The 17801-nt window shown below is 41.8% G+C and overlaps 4 protein-coding genes and 1 long non-coding RNA gene across 8 annotated transcripts; 2 read left to right on the forward strand and 3 right to left on the reverse strand.

Moving 5' to 3' along the window:
* Positions 1-177: 177 nt before the first annotated feature.
* Positions 178-4090, reverse strand: LOC129591302 (protein arginine N-methyltransferase 1-like). Its single transcript, XM_055486905.1, has 10 exons — positions 3488-4090; positions 3089-3228; positions 2841-2996; positions 2706-2769; positions 2147-2310; positions 1997-2078; positions 1798-1916; positions 1456-1627; positions 1226-1341; positions 178-614 (listed from the first exon to the last, which is right to left on the reverse strand). The coding sequence occupies exons 1-10, from the start codon at positions 3720-3722 to the stop codon at positions 507-509; spliced, it is 1356 nt and encodes a 451-aa protein (XP_055342880.1). The 5' UTR covers positions 3723-4090; the 3' UTR covers positions 178-506.
* Positions 4091-4240: 150 nt separating this feature from the next.
* On the forward strand, positions 4241-6169 carry LOC129591259 (protein phosphatase inhibitor 2-like). Of its 2 annotated transcripts, XM_055486846.1 has the most exons (3): positions 4241-4353; positions 4509-4743; positions 5485-6169. In XM_055486846.1, the coding sequence occupies exons 2-3, from the start codon at positions 4564-4566 to the stop codon at positions 5893-5895; spliced, it is 591 nt and encodes a 196-aa protein (XP_055342821.1). In that variant the 5' UTR covers positions 4241-4353; positions 4509-4563; the 3' UTR covers positions 5896-6169. The 2 variants fall into 2 exon arrangements, with proteins under 2 accessions (XP_055342821.1, XP_055342820.1); XM_055486845.1 differs by lacking the exon at positions 4241-4353 and having other exon boundaries at positions 4360-4743.
* Positions 6170-6897: 728 nt separating this feature from the next.
* Positions 6898-10835, reverse strand: LOC129591200 (iron-sulfur clusters transporter ABCB7, mitochondrial-like). Its single transcript, XM_055486766.1, has 8 exons — positions 10287-10835; positions 9891-10187; positions 9321-9728; positions 8832-9183; positions 8615-8772; positions 8239-8518; positions 7721-8010; positions 6898-7562 (listed from the first exon to the last, which is right to left on the reverse strand). Exons 1-8 carry the CDS (start codon positions 10422-10424, stop codon positions 7302-7304), a joined length of 2184 nt encoding a protein of 727 aa, XP_055342741.1. The 5' UTR covers positions 10425-10835; the 3' UTR covers positions 6898-7301.
* Positions 10836-11034: 199 nt separating this feature from the next.
* On the forward strand, positions 11035-14117 carry LOC129591356 (uncharacterized). 2 transcript variants are annotated; one of them, XR_008690834.1, is made up of 7 exons: positions 11035-11364; positions 11502-11786; positions 11966-12198; positions 12498-12707; positions 12794-12940; positions 13076-13315; positions 13420-14117. It is a non-coding gene; the product is annotated as an uncharacterized LOC129591356 (long non-coding RNA). The 2 variants fall into 2 exon arrangements; XR_008690833.1 differs by having other exon boundaries at positions 11035-11786.
* Positions 13195-17600, reverse strand: LOC129591351 (beta-alanine transporter-like). 2 transcript variants are annotated; one of them, XR_008690832.1, is made up of 7 exons: positions 16855-17599; positions 16632-16663; positions 15145-16397; positions 15000-15065; positions 14457-14697; positions 14126-14338; positions 13562-13701 (listed from the first exon to the last, which is right to left on the reverse strand). XR_008690832.1 is itself a non-coding variant. In XM_055486979.1 (6 exons), exons 1-6 carry the CDS (start codon positions 17086-17088, stop codon positions 13599-13601), a joined length of 1929 nt encoding a protein of 642 aa, XP_055342954.1. In that variant the 5' UTR covers positions 17089-17600; the 3' UTR covers positions 13195-13598. The 2 variants fall into 2 exon arrangements, 1 of the variants encoding a protein (XP_055342954.1); XM_055486979.1 differs by lacking the exon at positions 14126-14338 and having other exon boundaries at positions 13195-13701; positions 16855-17600.
* Positions 17601-17801: the final 201 nt, after the last annotated feature.

Raw genomic sequence — 17801 nt, forward strand, 5'->3', positions numbered from 1 at the left:
TGGCTATTTAATATAGGCAGATATGTACAACAAATGTACGAGTATGTATATGTACAAATCGCCATTGGTATAATTATTATCTTCTTGTGCCGTGGTATGAGCTCTGGTACGATGCACAATACAATACTTTGTAAGTTTGTAGTATCAAATAAAATAGGTACAATATCAAATTATTAATTCCTTATCTATTAATTCCTTAACTCTCCAGATACGGTGACATGTCATCCAGTTCGCACAACAGACAGTTAAATAATATGAAAGAAAGCAATAAAAGTCACTGAAGCTTTGAAAAAAACGAAACAGGCTCTAACAGCGCATTAAATGCGAAAACAGAATTGGAACTAGCTCAAGAATCCCACGATGTTTCTGATCCGTTAGACTTGGAATAACCAACCGTTTTCAGGTAAACATCAGCTTAACACCCAGAATCTGGTTTGCTTGCTGGAGTCGAAGTTAGCTAACAGTACTTGCAGCATTCGATCAAAACCTTGGCTCACGACGATCTCTCATTTCCGACTATGATCAGAAAACGGCACTTCCGGATCTATTCCGTAATAGACACACTGGACATCTTCGCTATCCACTGCGTATTCGAGTATAAACATCGGGTCATTCTGTTATAACAAAAAATACTGATGTCAGTAGCTCGAGAAAGCAAAGCCCGAAAATCAAAAACAGCAGCCATTCGATATCGACAAACAATCAGCCGTGACAGCGTAAGTGGTCGCGGAACATATCCATCGTGAGACATTTCGTCAAACTTACTTATATTTCGACAATTCGTTTTGGGATAATTTGAAGCGCACACCTTTTCGTTACGTGACAATCTTTTGGGAGATGGGAAATTATGGGCAGAACAGTCATATGACCATTCGCCACAAAAGCAAATTGTACTTACTTATGGTTAAACGAAATGTCCGTAAATACTCACTAAAACAAATGTCCTGCCACTAACTGTGTCACGACGAATTGCCTCACGCGGCCCACGGCCAACTGTCTATGGCAAAATGCATGCCTCACCCCCAAATGTCTCCTAACTACCTGTCGCTCAGCCACATTAGGCTACTTATATTGTTACAAAAATGCAAAATCTCTAATAAAGCGTCGAAGTTTCAGCACAGTATTGGCCATATAACTATCCCAAAATCGTAAACTGACCTATTATGACACGATAATTACGTCGAGTATCAACCTACTAGTGCAGTTACACTAACACTATACATACGCCGCTTCGAGGGATGAATGTGAACCTTCCGTTTAGTTCGTTACGGTTGCCGAAATCAGGAGGGTTGGCCAAACACAATATGCAGTGACCATAACGAGAACGAGTTTCGGATGGTTCTGCGAAAAAAGAATTGTTTTTGTACAAGCCACAAGTTCCACAACCAAACACGATTCCAAAGAAACCTATAAACATAGATTAATTCCAACATAATACTTACTAAGAAAACCCACCTGTCGACAGGATCACAGTTTTGCCGAAATCGGACAAAATCTCGAAATGGACGACAAAAGCAGTGACAGGTACTGACAATCCCTGTGGAATTTGTTGTGGACGAAGTGAAAATTCCGAAGTAAAACCCCAATCTCGAACCGGCTGCGACACCAGTCCATGTAGATCGTACGTCTATCGCAACAATTTTCTACTGTTACTAAAATTACGAAAATAAGAAATTTTATGATCAGACTGCTTGACCGGACGAGTTCATTCAATGCTTCGTACGTTAACATTATATGAACAGGGAGCATCATAAAGCCAGACTCTATAGTTAAAAATACAATATAAACCCTACTTACATATAGTTCATCGCTTGTGCTGCATATGGCTTGTGCCTCGACCCATCCGCCGTATATCGGAGTGGACAAATCGTTCTCCTGGAGCCCCGAGAAGTCGATATTGTAGGCGTTGTTCCATCCTAGCAAATTTTCGTGTAATACCACATAATTGTCAATAATAAACTAAATAACCAGTCAACCGCAAACGTTTACGGCTTACGCTTTGTCTCGCGATGATACTCATCACTGCTAGAAGCACAAATGGAAAGGCGAATCACTGACGGTAGAATCAAAGGTGTCCTCTGTACAAATAAACCCCGATGTATGATATTCACCGGTCAGTATGACATTTTGAGAAGAAACAGCGTACACTACAAAACGAGCTTGCAGAGATTATTTGATCCACCAGATTCCCTCTGAAAAAGCCGTGACCGCACCAGTCACAAACAATAACATCCACGGATGATAACAGCTGTTTCAGGGGGGAAGCCGTTCCCGCATTCAACAAAGAGCCGGTATTATATGCAATCACTCCTGCAAAATGAAAGCACAACAATGGAACAGCTCAAATTAAAACGCATCTTTTGCGTTAATGTTAATACTGAATAAGATCTGGAATGTTACAGTAATAATGATGAGCATTTCATTGGTGCTAGTTGATGCGGAAACATCTGAATTTGTACTTGTACGAATCTTCAAGCTGAATAACATTGGAGAAGGGCAAGGGCAAGGGCAAGAGCAAGAATGATTTTAGATCAGTTAGACATTTCCCAAACCAGTCTAGAAATCCACGATAAAAGTGAAGATTCGTACAAGTACAAATTCAGATGTTTCCGCATCAAACTAGCACCAATGAAATGCTCATCATTATTACTGTAACATTCCAGATCTTATTTGTACGGCTACAATATGCTATTACGAGTACTTACGATCTGCCAACTTGTTGTCCACTGCTAACTGCGATACCAGTCCTACAAACGGTGACGAGTCTGCCTGTAAAATTCCAAAACCTGTACGCATACAGACAAGAGGAAAACTGGGACATTTGGCGCATGCCGGCATACCGCAATAACCATTTTCGCGCCAAGAGCGGCACACCAAACGCTGCGAATACCGGTGCCGCAACCGAGATCCAGAACGACGTTGCCCACAATGCTGCTTTGATGGTCACGGATAAGCGTGAGCAGAGCAGATACAGATTTGAAATCATTCAGCCTTATCTGGATTTAAAGAAGGAGTACCATGTAAACCAGTTAACTACTTAATGCACAGCATAAACACTTATTAAACAGTGATTCCGAATAAACGTTACCAAGTGTCCTTTTATTGTCGTAAACATCTTATTCATACAGTAAGGAAACTGGGCATTCTCTGATTCCATCTTCCGGAATACTGCCTTGATGATAGGTCCTGTTTCTCGAAACTTTACCGGCTGTTTAAACGGATTCTCCACTGTAAGTGCACACTTCTGGTAAATAATTATGGGGGTTCTCATTCTGTTGTGATCAACATCGGAAATCTCAATTACAAAACCTTTTAAAAATCTGGTGGCACAGTAATCGTACGTTTTCTATTCTAGTTTTCAACTGTTCACATAATTGACTTCCAGAAGTTGTGAGCACGTGAATATTACGAGTAATATCCACCAATAACGACGACACTTGTTCGTCGTCTGAGTCTTCTCTTAATAGTTTCATGGAAAGTTTCTTACCTTCTTTATCTTTGTCAGTTTCCGAGCTTCGCGCGTCGTACGAGCTACTCGTGCCCGCAAGGCAGGCATTTATCTCTGGTACGGATTCCCGTACATTCGGATAGTTTGCTCTCATCGGGACATCTTTAACAAGCGCAAGGTTTCTCGGTTGACCACGTCCAACTCCTCTGCGCCCAACAGCTTCCGGAGGTCTGATTGTCCGTTCACCGTTGTCTGCCTGTCCAGGATGTTCCATTGCGTATATGGAACCAGATCTTCTGTGACAGTAGATTTATCGTTCCTTTACTCCGTGACACAAGGACATCTATTCCATTTTTTCTCAACAATGGGAAGCCGTCACAAAGTTTTACGGTCGCTATATATCAGACGATCGCAATACCCGGGGCCGCGATGGCCCAAAGCCAAGAGAATTTGAAGCAAAAAATGGAAAGATCTTGAAACTGTGAAGACGTTCACAGCAGCTACAGATTATCAGGAATCTAAACAGTTAGTACCATGGAGAAACAAATCTTCGCTTGATGTGCCCGACGCTTCTTTTGCACAGACAAATACAGTGCAGTACATGATGGTGAGTACACTGACCGTCCAAAAAAATGGGAGAGGCCCAAGACTCCAAGAGTGATAGAATAACAGAAATTGCTATTAGAACCATGGGCGAGCCGCCCGGCCGGTCGGTTTACGCCGAAAACATATATAAAGTAAGCACTTACTGTACTTGCGCTCGTACCTAGACTATAGCGGCTGCACTCGTACGTACGTCATGAGCATTCGTGACTTCCGTAGGAAGTTGCGATCAATCCGCGCGTGGTTTGGTTGATCCATCATATCCACATTACAGTTTGTAATTTTCCCACAGAAAGTTTCAGGTGTGAAAGGCTGAGTAATTTCATATGTACTGCAATATTTTTCAATGTTTGTATTATCGAGTTAAACTTTTAGTTGGCTGTCGAGTGTCGACGTACAAAGATTTAGCGATTTGTTTTTAAATCTTTTTAAGCTTTATAGCGTCTTTACATTCTAGTTTTCCCTGGACTGTTTGCTGAATTGTCTGGGTCAGGATCGAGAGATTGATTGCGATGGCTGATCATATGCATCACAAACCCGTGAAAGGTATACTGAAGAAAACAGACAGCATCGATCCGGGTGAGCAGCCGAGGAGGAATTCTGCTTCACAAGAGCACAAAGAGATGAAGTGGGACGAAATGAATATTCTGGCTACGCATCATCCTCCTGGCAAAGACTACGGGCATATGAAGGTTCGTTATTGCTAATTACCGACTTCGTATTTCCTTTTGGCTTCACCCTGCCTCCAGGGGGAAGAAAGATTCGGGTTCTTGTAGCTTCCGTATTCTGCTCATTATCTTCTTACAAGCGTTGACTAATGAATGGTTAAGACGATTAATTGTTGGTCTAGAACGTGACACATTTAAATGTTTACGCAGCTGAAATCCAAAAATAATTCATAGCAAAAAGAACTTCATAGCAGGTTGTAAACTGGAATGGTATCAATAATACATCCGATTTTGCTGGCTGCGACATGCATGCTTCTTTGCTCGTATCATTTTTACTGCTTTGATATCCAGTATCCATCACGTATTAAAGATTAGGTTATAGAGCACTCATGAGATTCATCATTGAAAGGTGAATTGTTGAACGTAAATGCGGCAGTTTCAGGCATCATTAATTTTGCTAATCTATTCAGTTGTACTCAGACCACAAAAGGGTAGATTTTAACAAGCGCCAGGAACGGCGCCAAATGACTGTGACAGCAGGTTGTCTGGAAAATTTGTGATATATTTCGCTCTCGTAATCAGTTAATGGGCTGTATTCTTGCTGTATAGATGATGCGGTAAAATTTAAGGTTTTAGTCGGATCATCAGAAGTTTCTGTGATGTACCAATGCTCAAGACGTCAATAGGTTTCTTTGAATTGGGCTGTATTGTTTTATGCTTCGAATCCTTTTACCAGTGCGCAATCTAATTGAGTATTTTGTGCAGATTGAAGAACCTAAAACACCTTTTTCACATTCGCCACTGCCGCCTGATCATGACGTGGACGATGATGGCGATACGGAAATGCATGAACCACGTTCCGAGTCGGAGCCCGATCTTGCTGGACCTTGCGGAATCAATGCGGCTTCCCTGACGGAACGTCTAAATGCTGAACAGATGGGCCACCAATGCGCTAAAATGATTCGTGTACCGTCTCATAATGATGAAGATGAGGAGATTCCGGATTCGGAGTTAACACCCGAAGAAAGGGAGAAGCGCCGGCAGTTTAAGGAGCATCGTAAGGAGCACTACAATGAATTCCAGATGATGAAGAAGGCGAAGGAACTGTTGCATGATGAAGGAATAGAAACCATGGAGGATAATCCGCCGCCGAATGCTAAAACCTCATCCACGTAAACATGTCGTCCAAGCCAGTTTGTGACTTCGCTACATGAATTTCGTTATGGCGGGTTTTATTACTTATTCCACTAATGTTACGAAGATTGTATTCTGATTGTGGACTGCAGCTGTTACACCAGATATTCTTGTTGTATCTGACTTTTAACATCACGCTTCTCATGCTTTCATTTATATTATTTGAATTTTGCCAGGAAAATGTCTGCTTTCTGTAAACTTAATGCTATACAAACGTTTTGTGTGAATGTAAATGTTGCTGTTGGTCTACTTACAAGTGTTAACGAAGACATTCTGCATTATGAATTAACCGCTTTTAGGAAAGGAAACTTGCATTTACGTCTCCGTAGTTTGTCCTATGGTACCGTGTGCATTTTCTTCAAATTTTTCTCCAAATAACTATTTCACAATTAGAATAGATTTCTCCATTTTATTTTATTAATCGTAGCATAAATGGGATCTGGTGCTGTTACTGAGTGTGGAAGTTTTTGTTTATGTCGTGTACAAAGTATTTTGCATTTGTCATAACCCTGTCTAGTATCACCGAACATTCGCGAGCGTCCAAAGTGAGTTTGTGCGCAATTTCGCAGAGCCTGCTGTTTTTTTATTTAATTAATTCGTACCAAATGTTGGTTATTAGTTTTCAACTTCGGATAATCGCTGCTGGTTTCGTTACTACATTAGATACATCTGCAGTACGTGGTGCCTGGTGTGGGCATGATCCTAAATCCGCACACAGTGTACTTACATCATCCTGTAAGTAATCCGACTGTAACTCATATTCATCCATATTAACGCAATAATAAATATTGGTCGTCAGTTTAAATTAATGGTGTAATTAACTTTAAAGTATACGGTACATATACAGTAATACACACTGTTTGCCGCGAATGCCGTGGGCTGATAATTGTGTCCTGTGGGAAGATGTCAGATCACGCAATCAGCGCACCGGCGAGGTTTTACTTCGTAATAATTGTTCTCAGTTCTTAAGCAGCTCCGCAGCTGGAACTTTCCCATACCACGGTTTTTATTGTGGTGGTAGTATTTACTGGCCATCTCTGGTCGAGCGTGCACAGCGAATAAAGCTTATTTGCAAAAAAGCAGAATCTTACTGGAAAGATGTGTTTCCCAAATTGCATTCCTCTACAATTACTACTAAAACGTTAAACGGATATCGGTCATTTCGCGTTTTGATGAGCTCCACTATGGAACACCGGCTATCATTTGCATCATAAATCTTTTAAAGGCGTTACAAATATCTTACAACATTTACTATTAAACGCTAAAAACAAAAATCACAAATTCCGACATCAGAAATGCGGATGCACGTAACCCGACTGCGGACAGATGCTTCCCGTTCACACGAAACCTTGCCTGACAATTAAATTAAGTATTCCCCAGCTTCGATATCAGGACGACGGTGCATCCCTGCTACCTGATTGCTCTTCATGCAATTTCACTAATTCTTCAGCTGGAGCATGCTGCTCATGCCAGAGTTGGGTGTAAAGGCTGCTGGGACGGCGCAATAGCGAGTAATGCGTTCCACGCTCAATTACTTTCCCGTTCTCCAGCACGAGAATTTCGTCGGCGTCCACCACCGTCGAGAGTCGATGGGCTATGCAGATGGAAGTGCGGTTTTCCGTTGCTCTTGCCAGCGCTTTCATGATTTTCTGTAAATATCGCAAAATTTTGCGTCTACCCGTTAGGCGAGTGTCCATTAACCTTTACGTCTACAGAATCATTAATGTGGTAAAAAAAACTGAGCGAAACTAACATGTTCAATTCAGCGTCGTTAATAAAAGCACCAACTGGCCTCATAATCACTTACCTGTTCCGTAATAGAATCTAGTGACGATGTGGCTTCATCAAACACCAGAATCAAAGGGTTTTTCATGATGGCTCGGGCAATGGCTACGCGTTGCTTCTCGCCGCCGGATAACTTCATGCCTCGTTCTCCGACTTCCGTATCGTACTTATGGGCCCACTTCTCAATCGAACTGTGTATTTCTGCCATTTTTGCAGCATCGTAGACTTCTTCTGGAGATGCCGATAGGCGACCATACTGAATATTATAGAAGATTGAACTGTGGAACAGGACCGCATCCTGCGGTACGACTCCTGAAAAGAACGGCGCCACGTTTTCACTGCATTACGATTCGAACGAAACGAATCTTAATATGTTGTACAATTATTTAACAAGATTGTGTATACGCTTCAAACTTTACCACGCAGAGCTCTTTGCATGTATTCTGTATATCCATTCGCATGATTTATTTCGCAAATTAGTGTTTTAGTTTCGCTTGTTGAATTCAATATTCGTACAACGTCAAGAAAAACTACACTCACCTATAGCTTCCCTAAGGCTGTACAATGTCACATCTTTGACATCCTGGCCGCCAACAAGAATGCTCCCTTCCATCGGGTCAAAGAATCGGTAGAGTAGACGTACTATAGTCGATTTTCCGGAGCCGCTGCCCCCGACTATCGCAATCTTTTTCCCAGCGGGAACATGGAATGATAAGCCGTTGAGGATCGGATAACCATTGATGTATGAAAATTTTACATCCTCGAATGTAACAGTTGACGTAGATGGTGTGAGCATCAACTGCACCGAATCAGGTTTGTCCTAAAGCACGAAGGAAGAGACTTTAAATGAGAGCGCAGATGCTCAAGAAGACTAAAAACCAGATCCGCCGAAGAAGGCAAATCCAGTACCACTTACCACTATGTTAGTACCAACGTTCATAAGGTTAAACATGGTCTGCATATCTATCAGCGACTGTCGGATTTCACGATAAACAGTTCCCAGGAAATTCAGAGGCAGTGAAAGCTGCATTAGTAATCCGTTTACCATAACTAAATCTCCAACCGTCAGCTGGCCTATAAAACAAAATATTAGCAGCGAAACAAAGACATTAAAATCTTAAAAATTTGTTCACCTTTTAAAATTCCTTGGCTGGCCATAATCATCACGGCGGCAAGAGCTGTACTGAAAATCAGATTCTGCCCGAAGTTCAAGGAAGCTAGGCTTGTGTTGGTCTGCAGCGACGCTTTCTCGAATTTCATCAACACTTCATTATATTTATTCGCTTCGTGCTGCTCATTGTTGAAATATTTCACTGTTTCATAATTGATCAGACTGTCGATGGCTCGCGATCCTGCTTCATTGTCCGCTTTATTCATTTCCACTCGAAATTTAGTTCTCCACTGAGTTACCAGTAGAGTATATGTGGTGTAGGTTCCAATACATCCCAACGTGACAAGTGCATACGGTAATCCGAACTGGTGGTACTACAAAACACCAAAAATCTTGTATCTATAAAAACATAATATCTGGTATGAAACGGACTAAATCACTAAGAGTACAGCGAAGCTCCTGATAAGTTCACAACAACACATGGAATAGGGGTACGGAACCTCATTCTTACCATAACACCGGACACTAGCCCCACTTCAAGGATGGTAGGAAAGACATTAAAAACTAAAGCGCTGAGCACAAAATTGATGCCCCTAGTGCCACGGTCAATGGCTTTGGACAATCCTCCCGTCTGTCTGCCGAGATGGAAACGCATGTCTAATGAGTGCAGATGCTCGAACGTGGACACGGCGATCTTCCGGATAGAATGCTGAGCAACTTTGGCGAATACTGCATTTCTCATTTCGCTAAAAAGAGCCGCTGACGCCCGAGCAGCTCCATAACCAAGAAAAATCACAGCGGCGTAGGTGGCTGCGTTTGTAGCGGGATTCGTAGATGTTACGGTCAAAAGCTCGCCTGAATGCTCGTTGAGATAGTCCACGCCGTGTTTGAATATAAACGGGACATAAATGTTTACCACCTACAAAAGGAAGCGAGCAAATCAAAACTAAAACGAAGTTTAGGGCAAGAAATATGTGCAATTATTTAACAACAAAGAATAACCAATTTCTACATTCAAATGATGCCAAAATAAACAACCATTGGACAGGTACTTTCTAGGAATCGCATACACAGAACAAACCTTGGATCCAAGCAGGAGGGCCATCGCAACCGCTACCCTGACTTTCATTCCCACACTGTCTTTCGGCCACACATAAGACAGCATTTTCTTGACAATTTCCCATCCTGTCGTTCGCTTTTTAACGCTGAAATCCATGTCACTGTCATCGCTGCCGCCAGGATGGCCATGCACAAACCGTTTAACCACTTGTTTATCCTTCTGATCGGGATTGGGCACAAATGCGCCAGATATTTCCCGACCTAAAATCTCACCACCAGGAATTTTCGGGGAGAGAAACTGCAATTTGTCCGCTTGAACCTGGGAAGTATTAAAGATTCAAAAGCTTAGCCTAAACAGACAATAACATTAAGTATTGTATATGACTGAAGGATAGGATTCGTCCAGTCAAAAGCTTACATTTTTGAAAGATGGCGACCAAGAACTCGTTCTCCTAACGCCGCCGCATATTCGCAAGCTCCCATATTTTCCAATGTATCCCAGCTGACGATACGGCGCAACAAGCGTCCGCGCAGAGGCAATCAACTGAAGGCTCATGGTGCGCTGTTACCTCGACCATGGGCCACTTGAAACAGATTCAAACAATTTCCTGCGTATATCACCATGCATGACAAAATCTCCGGAACTTATATCATCACTGGCAATCGGGTATGATATAGTTAACTAAACAGCAAGCTGCAAAAATGCACAAAACCAAAACATTTAAAGCCACAAACGTCAGGCAGGATGAGGCAGTGCAGGCAAACACTGCAGGATGAAGACTTCCACGAGTTTTCAAAATGAAACATTACAAGTGCCGCAGTCCAGAAACACACTTGCAACAAACTTAATCTAATGATTAATATACAGTTTAAATATCCCAAAACCAATCTGTAAAAAGTTTCGTAAACCAGTGTTAGCAACTGCTTCGAACAATACCAACAGCAGGAGCACAATAATTTACTTACGACTTCCAGACTTCAGCGAGTGAAAGATATCACAAAAACATCGGAATTTTCTTGGGCGTAGTAAGCGAGATGATCTACCCTGCAGGCTCCCTATTTCCCACATTTTATTGGGTGGTTTAAGTTTGCACATGCAGCCTTCGCTACTTACGCTATTGTTGTCGAAAAGACTTCAAATTAAAATTTAATGTGAATTCTGAAGTTTGAACCCATGAATGATGAATCACGAGACGCTTCAGATTTTTGCAGCATATGATTTTTTGATTCCCGTTCATTAATAACCGTTATCATTCCCGTTCATTAATACCCGTGTTAGATAAGTTTTTGACCTAAAGCAGTATGTGAAGTTATTGTGAACCAGTAAAACTTGAAGATTGAAGAGTTGATTCGACGTGCTATCTATGAAATTTTGCCCTTTTTGGGCTCTTGTAAAGTCTTGTTAATCGTATTCTAACGAATGGGAACAATAGGAATTGGGTCAGTTTGAGTGATCGCCTGGGCGCCTGTCGCAGACAAGGATTTTCATTTGACAGGTGAATCACGTATCGTACAGAAGAAGCAGGACAGAAAGTTGTTTTTTTCGTTTCCGATCACCTTCGTCCGAAGATGGAAAACTAGCGCATTATAACGAGCGATCTGCAAACCTTGAGCAGCTCAATTTTTTAAGCAGGATAAACCGTAAATGTATGGTGAGAAGACATGGACCGCAGCAGCACGCCTATTCGACACCTGATGGACAGCATGTTGGACAGTGTTGTTGAAACAACGTCGCAGTTGAACAAATTGCAATACGCTACGATTATCTCTGATGATAATGAAAACGCAGCCCTTACGAGAGCGACCAATGTTTTCACCGGAAACTCGGATAACACCGCCATTAATTCCGCAACGCCTGATTTGGACTATGGATTCCACAACCAGTCTAGCGAGCGACAGTCCAGCTTGCATGATTTAGGTACTAGTACTTTGTGGCTTTTACCGCATACTTAGCATTGCTGGCCCGAATTGTGCAGAAAGCATTTGCACTTGCAGTTTCTGTAGTTTCAGGCTTTCAGCAATCTCGCTCGCATTTACTTATTCTATGGTATGAACTGTTATTTACGAGTGCAGTATAGTTTTGAGTTTGGCATTTAGGAACAAGAAAGGAAAGGACGCCATCACCGGAAATCGGAGAGGCTGTGCCGACGAGGAGGGCACGCTCCAGTTCACCGGAAATTGCAGAATGTTACCGCTGCTCTGCAGGCGGGTCTGGCGGTAACAACGGTGTTTATCGAGAGGGTGATTCCGGTTTGGGCTTGCCTGACGAAGAAATGGAATGCGATAGTGAGAAATTCCCGTATCTTGACCGTCTGGAAAAGGAATACTTGGTATGTGTGCAGTGTTATTTGTAAACACATTTCATACACGTGCTATTTAAACGTGGGTTTGTTTGTTGTGCTTACTGTTTAATAATAAAAAGCGTAAATTTTTATTGAACTTTATCGTTTGTCTGTCCGCGTTTCTGGCGGCTTAAGTAGGATATCCGATATAATGCATCATTTTGAGTATCTTGATTAAAGTATATATGGAGAAAAATAAAAATGCCGATATCCGTGCAGATGTTCAAAACTTGATATGTGTTGTTGTCCTTATTACAAACCCGATTTGCGATACGTCTGTTGGGTAGAAATGCACCGAAGAATACGAAAAATTTTCATCTGTATACGAGGATGGCCAGGACGAAGATTCAGACGATGAAGAACGAGCTTGTGACAGAATTGAAGTGCTTAAAATGCCAAAGAATTCGCCCGAGAAAGACTGATTTCTTATTGTCAAAGAAAACGCGTCACATCGAGGGTGTTGGATCCAGAAATCACAGCATTTCGTCCATGGAAGGGTCAGTTTCCGTATCACTTTTATTTTTATTGTGACGGCTGTATGTTGGGCAAAAAAGGAAGGGAACTTCGGTTTTAAAAATTGCAGGATCTGATTCGACGATTGTGAATGCCTTCATGACAAGCAGTATTAATTCCCGATTGAAACCCTCATTTGACGAGTGTCACAATATGGTCCGGAAAGCTTGCAAGAGCGAACGATGGGGACAAAATAATGCTGAAAACGAAGAACTGGGTAAGTTTTGTTCTGAAGTTATCTCCATAGCGAAAAATTCTAGCCCTACTCAGAAAATAGCGGCGCAAGCCATATGCAGCTTTAATGTGCTTAAACTCGCAACATGTTTTGTTTATCCCCGCTTTTCTGTTCCAGCTCGAAAACTAATTCACGAAATTCATGTTTGCGTGGATAATATCAGGAATATTCATAGCTCGCATTCCTTTGCGAAATTGCTAACGGAACTTGATGGTCAAGACGTACAAGTTGACCCAGAAGTAGAATGCCGATATGAATCCACTTTAGAACAAGCGCGCACTCGATGGGATGATGCTAAATTCGATGTGGACGGTGGCGAAAATTCCGAAGAAAACGATTGGTCAGGACTAGCTTCAGGTGCTTGAAGTTTTTGTTGACAGTTTACATGTTTTTCGCAGTTACGCATCCTGCACATTCACTGGAGCTGCAGTATTTAATGTCATGGTATCTGTTGGCTGCAGATCATTCTCCTACGCCATCTGCATCTGGCTTTTCCAGAAAGCCTAAGTTTTCTTTCTCAAACACTCGGTCAGCGGTTACTGCCCAATCGCTCCTCATGGCAGCTGTTCAACGGTATAATGATCTCTTTACTCCGCGGCGTGTGGCGCTGCATCCAGTCCCATCAGAATCGGTACCGCGGTCATTTCTCCAGGCTTCTGATTGCCGGACAAGGAAGTTCCACATCAGACGTCGGCCGGAGAATCAGAACGATACTGACCAGGGTGAGAACAGGCAACCACCTCCTAAAAAGCGAAAATCTTCCATTTCAGACACAACGTTCGAAAATGCCTCAACTCTTTCGCTTATTACTCGCACCGCCACCCCTTTCGTTCAAGTTCAGATACCCGTGACGGTTATTCCAATGGAATATGCTAGATTTACGGTGCGTATCAAGAAAAAACTTGGCGGATGAATATTGATTTTCTTGTTAGTTTGATTTCGGGATTTACGTACATCATTATTTTGGGAAATGGAGAGTGTAACCGAATTACGTTAAGACTACTCGTACAGAACATCAGTGTTATTTTGTCTGTATTTCAACTTTTAAACCATAAATCATTTCATGTGTCATAAATCATTACTTGTATCATTTCACAGTCAGTTCAGCTGTAATGCACATGCAAAATGCTCCAGCAAATAATAATAATAGTAATATAATACTCGTACTCTTTGACATCAGATCCATTCATCGTAATACTGCAAGCACAGCACTGCCGAGACAGGCATGCCATTTTCAAGATTTCGCAATCAGTGCGCAACTGGAAGTACCCAATTTACAACTGCTTTAACACATTCCGTCTTCCGAATGGCTGTAATATTTTCACCGGCAACCGTTTCAAAACCACCATACACCGTATCACAAATTGCATTAGTAAGGGCCTAAACGAACAAAACAGACATATACAGTACAAAAACGCCAAATAATATTTATCCTATATGACTGAAAACATCACAGATGTCATGGGAGGAAGATCAGTAAAACAAAATCTACACTGACTTGGACAGATCTTGTGTAGCGGGGACATTTGGGCTCCTACGCCCAATACGAAAAACATCTCGAACGTTAGTAAGCTTTCCAAAATTTTCGGCTTCCGGGATGGTCTCCGGCAGTGGACAATTCAGTGTCTCCGGCAAAATCATAGTTGCAAAAATTCCGATAGCCGACAAACATCCAAACACTATCATCGGAAATGCTGCGCCATTGAAACGGAGATACACAATAACGGGTCCGAAATTGCCTGGAAAGTAAATGATATGCAAATAGAAGAAAAACGATGCTGACTGCTAGCTTTCGCAATATTTCAGATCTGCCACGGGTAAACAATATTCACTTGTCAGCAACGTTCAAGTGCCGATCAAACTTAAAAGCAAGCTCGAACTTATAAGCATACTACAATTAAATAATTACCAATCTTCAACACGGTACATGTAAAATTAGGCAACCTGATGCAAAGTTTATCAATTAATATCAAAAGAAAATTTACTAAGATGCCATTCAATATGTTGCTGTACAGTTTTGCAGCTTTTGTCATGTACTTACTGACGAAGTAACCCACGATATTTGTCAGTGCCACACCTTCACCGCGCAGTACTGTTGGAAAAAGTTCTGAAACCATAAAAAAGCAAAAAGTCTTGTATAATATACAATTATTCACACTTCATAATACAAGCAAATGCTATCTTACCATAAACCATAAGTTCTTGTACGGTGTACGCAGAAGTGACAAATAATTTGGCGACTAAAAACAAGGTGAGCAGTATCGGCCACGTCGAACTGCCCTGGGACGGTATCGCAACAGTTGCGATACAAGAAGCAGTTCCGGCCACAAAACACACAATCATGGTCAAGCGTCGTCCGAGACGGTCGGCAATTAACTGAGTGAACAATGATCCCGGCAGCTCCACTAATCCAACCAACAAAAAACTGAGGTATGGATTTTCACCAAGCGCAGGAGCATAATAATTCAGCCCTGTATATATTACGTTGACGGCGCAGCTGAGATAGGTCAAAACCAAAGTCTTTTTCCGCAAATTAGGATATTTCAGAAGATCAAGCCAGGAAGTCTTCTTGGGATTCATTCCAGAGGATAATCGCTTCTTTTCTGCGTACAGCTCTTGGAGTTCGCTGTATTTCGCTTCACATTCTTCGTCATAGATTTTGCCATTGGCTTTCGCCACTTTGCGGAGGAACTTTTCCGTTTCAGAAAACTGTCCAATCGATAACAACCACCGAGGGGATTCCGGCATGACAAACCAGTAACCGAGGAACAAAAAGAATGGCGCCGTGGAAGCGAATATCAAATACCGCCAGTGCCGGATAAAATAGGCTACCGCGGTAAAAGCCACACCTCCCAACGTAAATGCAACAGTCAGAAGGACGGAAAACGTCGAACGGATTCCGGGCGTGAGAATTTCAATGCCCACCATATAAGGCAGGATATAACAGGGGTTAGTAAATATATTCTGTACACACGCTATCACGACGAAGGCGATGAAATTCGGTGCAAAACAAGAGCCCACACCCAGCAACACGTATAACAGTAAAAACACAAAAAATGATCGTTTTCGTCCATAGTGATCACTGAAATAACCGCCCAAAGGAATGCCCAGTACCCCGCCCGTAGAAGTCAAAATATAGGCCAGGGTGGGCAGAAATGCTGCGCCGCATACCAGTAAAAATTCCGTGATCAGGCTGGTGTCACTATTGTGACGGTCAAAAGTCCAGCCGTGTCGGCAGTGAGTTGTGTTTAGATGGGTGTGGGATGTGTTGATGTATCGTATCACTCCTTCTATGCTGCCCTCTTTCTCCAGAATGTCCGTGTAATTCAGATCATACATTTTACAGGTGGAATGCTTGACGGTGTCGTCGTCATTTTTTTCCAAGGGAAGAAGCTGTCGTTCCTCCGCAAACGTTAAGTTGTGCAGCGGAATATGACACCTAAAACATCGACAATTTAAAACTGCATATTAGAGCACAAGATCCGAGAAATTTCGAAATGCCTTTACCTTCCCATTAGTGCCGGTAACTTTTCTACCAGTAACATGATTCAAACAAACATTACATAACACTCCAAAATACTCTTTTACACTCACTTTAAATTCGTGTAACAGAATTCTGTAATTTAACCTGTTTCTGTTGCAATAACAACTATTATCTACAGATTCTACTTACCAGTGATCCGTTGGCATAGCGGAAACAAACAGCTAAAAAAACACAATACGTAAGTTGATGTATCATGCATGCCAGTCACAGATATTTACCAAAAACTCTTAAATTACGGTTCCACTCCATCAGGGCCAACGATACTGTTTTCGAGTTTTTTTAGAGTTTTTCGTATTCTGGGTTTTTGCTTATATTTTATCGAACTGCAAAAATCCAAATGCCCCCGACTTACCCATGAAGACTGCATAAACGCTGATGCGAAAAACATGGGAAGTACCACAAGAAATATTATGCATTTCTGATAGCGACCAAATCCGCCGAGTCTTTCCAATATGTCCTCAAATAATCTGCCGAGATCCGCTTCGAGAAAAACAGGTGTCTCTGTCAAAGGATTTTCTTCAGCATGGCTGCACAAATTCTGTTCCGCATCGTCCAACAACGGCTCATCATCTCGAACATCCTCCATGCTGTCTGCTCAGTTCGACACCAAAGTTAAAAAAAGGAATATTAAACCGAGAGCTGCAAACTGCACAAGCAACTCGAACGGAGCAGGAACGAGGAATCGTTGGTTTCCGAGCCTTGAGCAATGGAGAAAACAAAACAAAACGGTGTCGCACAGTTCGTTGCTCGATCGGAGACCCGAATACTACAGAGTTCAAACTAATCATGCCAGTATACAGTACCGAGAAATCCACAAAATTTTTGGAAGAAAGATCTGTCATAGCAACTTTGATGAATATTATCTAATCGCACGCTTCGTCGGGAATAATATGGACGTAAGCGAAGAAAACGCTGAAAACCAAAACAAATGAACACAAACCAAACTTTATCAGTATCAGCTGACTCCTTCCAACTCCACTCGCGTGCAGTCGGATGCGAAATTGTGCTGTAGAACAGTAGAAGTACGTACTGTAATAGACAATTTTGTGAAATGATAAGACGGTAAGTAAGGGAATAATTCTAATGATACTTCGTATTTTTAATTTTTTGATAACAAAAACTTACTTAAGAGCTGCAGAGAAGTAATTAAACATGAAGATCTTTTCGACTAGAAAACATTAGTAAAGCTTTTATAAAAAAACCGCAAAACGGTAGGAACCATTTCCATAGTAATTTTATGTACGTATTACACCGTGTATTGTTATTTTGTACAGCATTAAAATTAGTAGAGGTGACTAT

The sequence above is a fragment of the Paramacrobiotus metropolitanus genome, unplaced genomic scaffold (assembly GCF_019649055.1).
Source record: "Paramacrobiotus metropolitanus isolate TYO unplaced genomic scaffold, Prichtersi_v1.0 Parri_scaffold0000045, whole genome shotgun sequence".
Classification (NCBI taxonomy): domain Eukaryota; kingdom Metazoa; phylum Tardigrada; class Eutardigrada; order Parachela; family Macrobiotidae; genus Paramacrobiotus; species Paramacrobiotus metropolitanus.

Coding starts and splice junctions, on each gene's coding strand:
- LOC129591302 (XM_055486905.1), bottom strand. CDS start 3,722: ATGGAACATCCTGGACAGGCAGACAACGGTGAACGGACAATCAGACCT. Junction 2,997..3,088: donor CGACAATAAAAGGACACTTG/GTAACGTTTATT, acceptor CTTTAAATCCAG/ATAAGGCTGAATGATTTCAA. Junction 615..1,225: donor CATTCATCCCTCGAAGCGGC/GTATGTATAGTG, acceptor TTGTTATAACAG/AATGACCCGATGTTTATACT.
- LOC129591259 (XM_055486846.1), top strand. CDS start 4,564: ATGGCTGATCATATGCATCACAAACCCGTGAAAGGTATACTGAAGAAA. Junction 4,744..5,484: donor AAGACTACGGGCATATGAAG/GTTCGTTATTGC, acceptor TATTTTGTGCAG/ATTGAAGAACCTAAAACACC.
- LOC129591200 (XM_055486766.1), bottom strand. CDS start 10,424: ATGAGCCTTCAGTTGATTGCCTCTGCGCGGACGCTTGTTGCGCCGTAT. Junction 10,188..10,286: donor GGTCGCCATCTTTCAAAAAT/GTAAGCTTTTGA, acceptor AATACTTCCCAG/GTTCAAGCGGACAAATTGCA. Junction 9,184..9,320: donor GGCTAGTGTCCGGTGTTATG/GTAAGAATGAGG, acceptor GGTGTTTTGTAG/TACCACCAGTTCGGATTACC.
- LOC129591351 (XM_055486979.1), bottom strand. CDS start 17,088: ATGGAGGATGTTCGAGATGATGAGCCGTTGTTGGACGATGCGGAACAG. Junction 16,664..16,854: donor CGTTTATGCAGTCTTCATGG/GTAAGTCGGGGG, acceptor GTGTTTTTTTAG/CTGTTTGTTTCCGCTATGCC. Junction 13,702..14,456: donor GCTACACAAGATCTGTCCAA/GTCAGTGTAGAT, acceptor TTCGCTTTTTAG/GAGGTGGTTGCCTGTTCTCA.